Source organism: Oppia nitens, unplaced genomic scaffold (genome assembly GCF_028296485.1).
Source record: "Oppia nitens isolate AA-2021 unplaced genomic scaffold, nextdenovo-longstitch-racon4-pilon3 scaffold28_pilon_pilon_pilon, whole genome shotgun sequence".
Lineage (NCBI taxonomy): Eukaryota > Metazoa > Arthropoda > Arachnida > Sarcoptiformes > Oppiidae > Oppia > Oppia nitens.
Genome location: NW_026533208.1, coordinates 788,913 through 799,915, shown reverse-complemented (window position 1 = coordinate 799,915; position 11,003 = coordinate 788,913). Strand labels below are relative to the sequence as shown.

Genomic DNA, 11,003 nt, shown 5'->3' with positions numbered 1-11,003 from the left:
AAGTTTACATTAAATTGATTTGAATTTGATCAATAAAAAATGAGTTTAAAAATTATACACACAATCTGTATTGAATATATTAAATAAAAATATTAAAATTATTAAAATTATAATTATAATGATAATAATTTTTGAATATTTCAAACATCACCTGCTTTTACTTAAAAAAATGCTATCCTATTATATCGTATAATAAATTTAATAATTATTATTATATATATAAGAGTCAATAGTCTCTGAGAGAGAGAGAGAGAGAGAGAGAGAGAGAGAGAGAGAGAGAGAGTCAGGGGATAAAAAAATCTGATAAAATTAACTTTAATTTAAAAAAAATTTATTTTCATATATTTAAACGCTATGTACTGTATATATATAATATAAGTTCAAAGTACTAATTGAAAGAGTAATGTGTATATAAAATATATTTTTAAAAATAATTTGCAACTAATTTGTAATACAAATATCTATACATAATGTATACATAAATTAAAAAACAAAAACAAAATTACTTGAATATTATTATTATGATATTCATGTCATCTCACAATTCATTGTATTGTATTGTATTATTATTAGTGTAGTATAGCATACATTATATTATAGTATAGTAAGGATGCCGTTATTACATGTATATACAGTATATTTTATGTTATAAGTAATGTTAGCCCATATTATATAATATATGGAGATATCATATCTGATAATATTTTTATTTAAAAAAATTTATTGTATGTTAATTGTATACACAAATTATATACAGTACTATATATATATATTAATACATACATACTAGCGCTTCCCAATTGATAAAAGGCATAACAACACAATAGCCTTACAATTACTGTATTATTTTTGCCATTAAGAGAGAGAGAGAGAGAGAGAGAGAGAGAGAGAGAGAGAGAGAGAGCCTTCAAAATGTTGTAAATCCAGTTCAGTCCACAAAAACTAGAGTCTAAAAACCCATTGGAAAATAACATTAACATTATATTCAGTGTCTATGGATATTCACAATACACTAACACAACAGTAATAATAATAATAATTTGATGGCAAAAACTACTGTACCTTCACATACATGTATATAACATTTTAAAACAACAAAAATAATACTACAGTTGAAGGGATAGTTGTGTTTTTTATTTATTTCTAGTTTTTTTATACAACAACTACTCATATACAGTATACTAGTCTTAAAAATTAAATATCAACAACAATAACGAAAAAGTTTTTAATTTTTTTAATATACATGAAATTTTTAAAGTAACGATTGGCTTACTTGACGTGGCGGTGCACTTACAGCTAAAAAACAATTTATTGGGATTTTTTAAAACAAACATTTAGTTATATATGATATAAGTTTTTATATGTCATCAACTAATATATATAAAAATATACCCAAAAATGTAATAATCAATTGTGTGTATAATTATTAATCAATTTTGTATCGCTTATTAAAATAATTTTATTTTATTTTGTTTAATGTGCTGTTTGTTTGTTGTGTTGAAATTAATAATTATTATATAATATAATAATACAATCAATTGATTGATTTTGTTTGAAAACAATTTATAAATACCAGTAAATTTTTTTTTGGAAAAAATGTTATGTATATTGAAAAGAGTTATTGATTTTTTTGAATGACACAAAACACTATAATAAACTTAATGGTAAGTTTACATAATATATTAACAGTAATATTATTATTATTATTATTATTATTATTATTATTATTATTATTATTATTATTATTAATATAGTAATATCGTAACTAATTTATAATTTATATATTAATATTAATTCATTTGATATGATTTCCCTTTTGGATGTACAACACAATACAGTGTGTTTGTATGTAATTAAATATATTGTTTTATTTTATTTTATTTTTTTGCTAAACAATATTATACAGTATTATATAATGAATATATTATTTGAAAGTATTGTATATTTAATATGTATGTGAATATAAAAAACGGAAACATTTTTTTAATAGTATATATCATATATATATATATATATAATATATATTTATTTAATAAATATTTTCTCATAAGTATTAAATTATTTTAGTTATCAGTATATTACTACTGTATAAACACTGAAATATAATACAATATACAGTATATACTGTATATATAAAGTTATAATTAGAAATTACATCTAAAAGGAAGTTTAGATCTATAAAATTTTTTTTATTAATACTGTAATAACATGTATAATAATAATAATAATTATAATAAACTATAATAAAACTTAATAGACTATAGTATTAATTAAATGCTAGTATAATATTTGTTTTTTTCACAAAACAAAATTATGTTTATTAATAATATTTTTAATGTTTGTTATATATATTCAAATAAGGTTTAAAATTTCTTATAATAAATTTAATTATTATTATTATTTTTAAAAGTTTATCATAAATAATATTTGTATATTAATTGATAATTAAAAACATTTTGATAGTTCACTAATGATATGAGTTATGCGATTAAATTGTCAAAAAAACTATAAGATTTATGAGTTATTGAAATTAATTTCTTGTTTAATGTTTAAAAAAATTTAAGTGAAATATATTTTAGAAGTATTTTAAGCTAATTTTTTTTTAATTTCAAAAAAACTAATTATTAATTTTGTTAATCTTTTCAATTATCAGTAAGTTATTTATAACTTTATGTTTTTAAATAAAAATATATTATAATGTATAACACTTTTTTATGAAAAAATTAATTTAGTTTTTTTTACGTTTAAATTTCTAAATAACTTAAGAAAGTTTTTTGAAACTAATTAAAATATTTAAAAAAAAAAACTAATATTAATAAATAATAATTCATATTATGTTAAAAAAAATTATAATTAATATAAAATCATTAAAACCCTAAATCTGTAAATAGTTTTTTTTTAAAATATTAAACAAGTATTTAATATATATTTTTWWAAAAATACAATTAATTTCTCATATTTTCATTTACTAGTTTCGGTGCCATCGATGGCCACAACAACAACAACAACACTGACCAGAATGGCCTACGAGCCGGACGACGACGACCTACGAGATGTCGTCGGCGGCGGCGGCGGTGATAATGACCGCAAAAGACGGCGCCGACTGAAAAGTCGACAGAAAAAGTCCTGTAATTCCCAGATATGTTGCGCTTATCTGATGAGTATTTTGGCCGTAACTTTGATTATCGGCGGAATGTATTTGTCGTATATTCATTGGACCAAAGGTTGGCTACTGATATCGGCCATCGGTATTGTTGTGAATCTGATGGGCTCATGTATGTACTACAGTGGTACTAATCAACTGTATTACCAACACCATCGCCATCAACAGCAAACTAGCGGTGCCGGTGGTGGTAGTGGTGGTCGTAGCGAACATATCTATGAAAACCGAACCAATCGTAGTAGACATCGCCGCCGATACCGATCGCGTGGTCTCAGTACTGATCAGCTGATGCCGTCGGCGCCGCCACTGAATCAGAGTCGATCGGTTAGCCAATTGTCGTTGAATATGATTCCCCAATACTTTTGTTCGGCCGCAGCCACTACCGCAGCCGCCGCCCACTCTGACACAGAGTCTACTGTCATATCAATGGCCACACAATCGGCGGCGGCGGCGAATCCGTTGGCAGCGTCTATATCACCGTTGACTACATTAAGCCAAATATTCAGTGTCAACGGCCAGAGCTATCTAATATTGCCGCTAAACGGCGAACCATTAAACTCGGCCAACAGTTTTCCGCTACAAAATCTTGTCGTCAAACTGACGGACAACGAAAGCAAAACCGTCGACAAACCGGACGGAAAACATCTTTGTCTTCAACGTGAAGAACAGTCGTGTCAGACGGATATCGTTGCAAACGACCGGAAAAACGGTAGCATTCGCTGCAAAGACGTTCAAATGCAGACCATTTCACGCGGYGGTGGCGGCGGAAGACATCAACTCGCGGAACCAGTCGGTGATAATCAAAGATATAGAGAACAGTTGCAAAACTGTTCGCAATCCTATCAGTTGATACAATCGACAAGTAGTGCCACCGGATTTGGTCATCAAGTGATGGCAAACAATGGCTGTTCTGCTTCTTCTTCTAACGAAACTCATGGAAATAGTTTGGAACCGTTCGGTGTTGTCGTCGTCGTCGACAAACAAGAAGACAATCATCAGACAGTTGTTGAAACACTTATCGATCTGAACGATAGCCAACCGACTGATGGTCCGTCCACTTCGCGACAGCGATCAACGGGTCATATGAATGACACACAAATCACTAGTAGTAGTAGTGGTGGACAAACATTAGTGACCATCGATGACAACGACAGTCAATGCTTCGATAGTTTGCTGTCGGATAACAACACCGTTACCACCGCTGTTGGCGAAGATCACATGCATATCAATGACAACGACGAAGACGATGTCGTAGACGTGGATAGTCTGTCCGTTCATCCGCCACGTTATGAGGATGTTATACAATGTTTCAGAAATTACAACAACAATAGTATCGGTAGTAGTGGTAGTAGTAGTAGTGATGACCAACAGATTATTGTCGATTACGGCACTCTTTGATTCAAAAAAAAAAAAAAATTTATACAAAACTTTTTAAAAACTTTTTTGTTTCATTAATTTATTTACACATTATATTTCATTACAACAACAAAAAACTTTTTATAAGTATTTTTTATATATAAATATTTTTCAGACATTAATTTTTTTTGATTGTATAAAAAATAATGTTTTTTTATTGTATCTAATTATTCAATTGGCTTTGAATTTGTGTGTATTTTAAAAAACAAAAGTATTTTATTTTATTATTATTATTTTTTTTGATACTGTGATAAATTAATTTTTAAGTAATAATAATAATTATATTTTTACAAAAAAAAATATTTACAATTGTATATCAAACCACATAATAATCATACAATAATTTTGATTTACTATAAAATAAATATATATATTTAGGTATAGTTTTATTAATTTATTATTAAAATATATATACAATATATAACAATTTAGTACAATATAAAAGTGTAAATATTATATAATTATTTATAATATTTAATACAACAAAAAAATATAAATATAATAAAAATATACAATAAATGATATTTTATTTGGCATTAATTGTTTGGCAAAAAATTTTACGCGCCATCAAAAATAAACGCAATTTAAATACTAATAGTAATAATAATTTGAATTAATTTTATTTTTTAGTAACAGTTTTAGCCGACCATTGATTGTCATAATAATTATTATTATCATTGTTTAGATCGATTACATTGTATAATATCTTTGACTAAAAAAATATGGTTTCAATAATATTCAGTCTATTAGTTGCTATGATTTTTGGTGCAATTTTCTCATTTGTCGGCCTATTAATTGTTCCCACAATTAGACGACGATTTTTCCTATTTATTGGACAACAACTTATTAGTTACACTACTAATAATAATATGTGTATTAAAAAAAACAATATTTTTATTTATTTATTTTTGGTATACATTTTAACTTTATTTTATTGGTGTTTCATAATTAGCCGCCAATTGGCTGCCAATGTGTGGCCATCCGTGGTCTAGAAATGAAGAAGAAATTGTTGGGCTGTTGTGGGAAATGTCGGTTAAACTTCGGACCGATGATGAAAAGGCAGTTGTTTTGTCGGCCATACTCCGTATGTGTGGTTACTATCGGAGTCCCGAGGCTATCAAAAACTATCGCAATTCAAACTAATAGAAATAAATTGTTGGCGAAAAAAATGAGACATTTTTTTAAATTTTATAACAAAATTAATTCATATTATTATTAGTTTTGTGTAATAGATTTAATAGATTTTTTTTATAGTTTTATAAATAATTTTTTTTTGTTTATGTATATAATCTGAGAATTTAATTATCAACAAAAAAAACTTATTAAAGGATTTATTAAAATTTTATTTTGTTATTATTGAAATAAATATAGTTTTATTTAATTGAAAATATTTATTGCAATTATTATTAGTTTTTTAAATATCAAATGAGTCTAACGAGTCGGCCGACCATTGATTATCGATATTCGCAGGTTATGACAGACTACCGATGACCGGGACTTGTTGTGTCGGGTTAGCACAGTTAGCCATCAGTTGAAACGATTGGCGAACTGACTGCCGATCAAGTAATGGCAGGCGTTTGGACAAACATCGGTCAAACTTGCAATACGTATGGATAGCCGCTACCAGTCAATCAATTTGGAGCCCAATTGGAGGCCCTATTTACCAGAAACTACCGTTTCGTTTTCCCTACCATTCCGTATAAGTCATACAATTGATCAAATCAAGTTTTGATAAAATTGTTAAACAACCAAGTACATTTTAATTTGTTTTTGGTTGTTGTGGTTACTACCTCCAACAACCATAGTTCAATAAAATCAAGTTTTGATAAAATTGTTAAACAACCAAGTACATTTTAATTTGAATTTTATGAATTTCCATAATAAGTTGTATCAAAAGTTTTTAGCCTTAAGCAGCTATTAAAATAAATCATTTCTACATAATATTTATTAGTAATTAATTAATTAAGATAAACAACAACAAAAATAGATTTCATTATCTGTTTAAATAACTGCAGTTTAAATAATTAATTTTCAAAAAATAAAATCGGTTTTAATTAACAATAAAACGATTATTGATTTTCATTATCTATTTGAGTGACAATTCGAATTCGATTACGAGATAAAAACAATTCGATGACTGATATATATATATATATATATTGAATTCGATATCGATTTGCATAGAATATTAACAAAACTGTAAAACAATGTTAAAGTTTTCATTCTAATCTAAAATATAATGTAAACCAATAATAATAATAATAATATAATCAATATAAAACTTATAGTTTCATATGGTGGGATCATAGTGTATGAAAAATTAGATTGACCAAATTATATTTTATTTGGAGTACTAAATAATAATACATACAAATTAGAAAAATAAAACAAATTTTGATAAATAACTTATTAATTAAATATAAATTTATTATTAAATTAATAAAAATTAAAAATTAAAGAAATTAGTAATTAATAAAAATTTAAAATTATATGAAAAACAAAATACAATTTTACTTATTTTTTATATGTTTGTTGGAAACTCTAAAATTTTTATTTCAATGTTATTGCGCAATCACTATTGATAGCTTTATATGTATTAATGCTTCCCCTTCAGTGCTTACCCTTTTCCCATATCCACTATATTGGTTAATCCCACCACCATATGAATCTATAAGTTTTATATTGAATATAATACAATAATAAACATATTAATCGAAATTCGAATATATATATATCAGTCATCGAATTGTTTTTAATCTCGTAATCGAATTCGAATATATATCAGTCATCGAATTGTTTTTAATCTCGTAATCGAATTCGAATATATATCAGTCATCGAATTGTTTTTAATCTCGTAATCGAATTCGAATATATATCAGTCATCGAATTGTTTTTAATCTCGTAATCGAATTCGAATATATATCAGTCATCGAATTGTTTTTAATCTCGTAATCGAATTCGAATATATATCAGTCATCGAATTGTTTTTAATCTCGTAATCGAATTCGAATATATATCAGTCATCGAATTGTTTTTAATCTCGTAATCGAATTCGAATATATATCAGTCATCGAATTGTTTTTAATCTCGTAATCGAATTCGAATATATATCAGTCATCGAATTGTTTTTAATCTCGTAATCGAATTCGAATATATATCAGTCATCGAATTGTTTTTAATCTCGTAATCGAATTCGAATATATATCAGTCATCGAATTGTTTTTAATCTCGTAATCGAATTCGAATATATATCAGTCATCGAATTGTTTTTAATCTCGTAATCGAATTCGAATATATATCAGTCATCGAATTGTTTTTAATCTCGTAATCGAATTCGAATATATATCAGTCATCGAATTGTTTTTAATCTCGTAATCGAATTCGAATATATATCAGTCATCGAATTGTTTTTAATCTCGTAATCGAATTCGAATATATATCAGTCATCGAATTGTTTTTAATCTCGTAATCGAATTCGAATATATATCAGTCATCGAATTGTTTTTAATCTCGTAATCGAATTCGAATATATATCAGTCATCGAATTGTTTTTAATCTCGTAATCGAATTCGAATATATATCAGTCATCGAATTGTTTTTAATCTCGTAATCGAATTCGAATATATATCAGTCATCGAATTGTTTTTAATCTCGTAATCGAATTCGAATATATATCAGTCATCGAATTGTTTTTAATCTCGTAATCGAATTCGAATATATATCAGTCATCGAATTGTTTTTAATCTCGTAATCGAATTCGAATATATATCAGTCATCGAATTGTTTTTAATCTCGTAATCGAATTCGAATATATATCAGTCATCGAATTGTTTTTAATCTCGTAATCGAATTCGAATATATATCAGTCATCGAATTGTTTTTAATCTCGTAATCGAATTCGAATATATATCAGTCATCGAATTGTTTTTAATCTCGTAATCGAATTCGAATATATATCAGTCATCGAATTGTTTTTAATCTCGTAATCGAATTCGAATATATATCAGTCATCGAATTGTTTTTAATCTCGTAATCGAATTCGAATATATATATCAGTCATCGAATTGTTTTTAATCTCGTAATCGAATTCGAATATATATCAGTCATCGAATTGTTTTTAATCTCGTAATCGAATTCGAATATATATATCAGTCATCGAATTGTTTTTAATCTCGTAATCGAATTCGAATATATATATCAGTCATCGAATTGTTTTTAATCTCGTAATCGAATTCGAATTGTCACTTAATTGTCGAAATCGATTGTCGTCTCATTCATCGAAATTTTATATTCGAAAAAATTATTATTATTTTTTTGTTATCGAAATAAATATTATTACAGTATTATTATTATTATAAGGATTTACCACTTCTTCTGTTAAATGGATCCAATATTTTATGCTATTATTGTTTATATAATATGTTTACTGATAGCTATTCCTTTGATTTCGTATTTCAGTTTTCTAATTGGATTTAATTTGATTGTCAACTATCGTCTTCATCGTCAACTACAACAACAACAACAACTAAAACAACAGTAATTACTAAACCGATTACTAGTATTTGCCGTCAATTGTCGTTGAATATGATTCCCCAATACTTTTGTTCGACAGCCGCCGCCGCCACCGCTGCCGCCGAGGAGTTCACTGCCATATCAATGGCCACACAATCGGCAACGGTGGCATCCGTATCACTGTTGACCAGATTTAGTGACCAACTATTCAGTGTCAACGGCCAGAGCTATCTAATACTGTCGATAAGCGGCCGACCACTGAACGCGACCAACAGTTTTACGCTACAAAATCTTGTCGTCAAACTTGTGGACAACGAAAGCAAAGCCGACGACAAACCGGACGGAAAACAACTTCTTCTTCGTCTTCTTCAACGCGAAGAACAGTCGTGTCAGACGGATATCGTTGCAAACGACCGGAAAAATGCTAGCATTCGCTGCAAAGACGTTCAGTTGCAGACCAGCGGCAGACAACTCGCTGAACCAGTCGGTGATAATCAGCGATTAAGAGAACAGTTGCTGAATCAGTTGATACAATCGACAGGTAGTGTCACCGGATTTGGTCATCAATTAATGGCAAACAATGGCTGTTCTGCTTCTTCTTCTAACGAAACCCATGGAAATAGTTTGGAACCGTTCGGTGTTGTCGTCGTCGTCGACAAACAAGAAGACAATCACCAGACAGTTGTTGAAACACTTATCGATCTGAACGATAGCCACCCGACTGATGGTCTGTCCACTTCACGACAGCAATCGACGCCGCCATCATCGCAGTCAACATTGACGGTCAGCCATACAAATGTCATACAAACTATCAGTAGTAGTGGTGGACAAACATTAGTGACCATCGATGACGATTACGACGGCGACATTGACAATATCGTCACGTTATGAGGATGTCGTACAATGTTTCAGAAATTACAACAACAATAGTATCGGTAGTAGTGGTGGTAGTAGTGATGGCCAACAGATTATTGTCGATTACGGCACTCTTTGCTTCAAAAAAAAAAAAAAAACTATACAAAACTTTTTTTTAAACTTTTTTTGATTTCATTAATTTATTTAAACATTATTTCATTTCATTAAAAAAAACTTTTTATAAGTATTTTTTATAAATAAATATTTTCTAAGACATTAATTTTTGTTGTATATAAAAATGTTTTTCAATTATTCAATTGGCTTTGAATTTGTGTATTTAAAACAAAAGTATTTTATATTATTATTATTATTATTAAATTTTTTATGCTGTGATAAATTGATTTAAGTAATAATATTTTATTTTAAATATTTACAATTGTATATCAAACCACATAATCAAATCATATAATTGATTTTCTATGAAAATAATATATATTTAGGTATAGTTTTTATTAATTTATTTTTAAAAATATATATATATAGGGACTATAATTATATAAATATATCAATATATAACAATTTAGTACAATATAAAAGTGTAAATATTATATAATTATTTATAATATTTAATACAATAAAAAAAAATAATAAAAATAATAATAAATGATATTTTATTTGGCATTAATTGTTTGTCAAAAAATTTTACGCGCCATCAAAAATAAACGCAATTTAAATACTAATACTAATAATAATTTGAATTTATTTTTTTTTAGTAACAGTTAGCCGACCATTGATTACGATTATTATTATCATTGTTTAGACCACTTATATGTTTAGGTCAATCAATGGATCCAATCATATATTTCTTTGTTAGCGGTTTTATTAGCGCATTCATTGTCTGCATCATTATATATCATCAATATCTTCGGCCACAACTACCGGACAATAATATGTGTATTAAAAAAAAAACTTTATTAATATTTTTTTGTATATAATTTACCGGTTTTTTGTTTGATAACTATTTTCTTGTTGTTGTTGTTGTTGTTATAATTAGCCG

General features: G+C 27.3%; 3 protein-coding genes across 3 annotated transcripts; all 3 read left to right on the top strand.

The window, feature by feature from the left end:
• The first annotated feature begins 1,640 nt into the window (after nucleotides 1-1,640).
• LOC128954572 (uncharacterized) lies at nucleotides 1,641-4,641 on the top strand. Its single transcript, XM_054300170.1, has 2 exons — nucleotides 1,641-1,664; nucleotides 2,973-4,641. The coding sequence occupies exon 2, from the start codon at nucleotides 2,987-2,989 to the stop codon at nucleotides 4,559-4,561; it is 1,575 nt and encodes a 524-aa protein (XP_054156145.1). The 5' UTR covers nucleotides 1,641-1,664; nucleotides 2,973-2,986; the 3' UTR covers nucleotides 4,562-4,641.
• Nucleotides 4,642-5,248: 607 nt separating this feature from the next.
• LOC128954585 (uncharacterized) lies at nucleotides 5,249-5,737 on the top strand. The gene is made up of 2 exons (XM_054300187.1): nucleotides 5,249-5,452; nucleotides 5,532-5,737. Exons 1-2 carry the CDS (start codon nucleotides 5,302-5,304, stop codon nucleotides 5,720-5,722), a joined length of 342 nt encoding a protein of 113 aa, XP_054156162.1. The 5' UTR covers nucleotides 5,249-5,301; the 3' UTR covers nucleotides 5,723-5,737.
• Nucleotides 5,738-9,088: 3,351 nt separating this feature from the next.
• LOC128954581 (uncharacterized) lies at nucleotides 9,089-10,047 on the top strand. The gene is made up of 2 exons (XM_054300183.1): nucleotides 9,089-9,115; nucleotides 9,192-10,047. The coding sequence occupies exon 2, from the start codon at nucleotides 9,236-9,238 to the stop codon at nucleotides 9,980-9,982; it is 747 nt and encodes a 248-aa protein (XP_054156158.1). The 5' UTR covers nucleotides 9,089-9,115; nucleotides 9,192-9,235; the 3' UTR covers nucleotides 9,983-10,047.
• Nucleotides 10,048-11,003: the final 956 nt, after the last annotated feature.

What these genes read in the sequence shown, in the direction of transcription:
- LOC128954581 (XM_054300183.1), top strand. Translation starts at nt 9,236, where the DNA reads ATGGCCACACAATCGGCAACGGTGGCATCCGTATCACTGTTGACCAGA.
- LOC128954585 (XM_054300187.1), top strand. Translation starts at nt 5,302, where the DNA reads ATGGTTTCAATAATATTCAGTCTATTAGTTGCTATGATTTTTGGTGCA. An exon ending in CACTACTAATAATAATATGT is followed by an intron (nt 5,453 to 5,531) that starts GTATTAAAAAAA and finishes TTTCATAATTAG; the next exon opens with CCGCCAATTGGCTGCCAATG.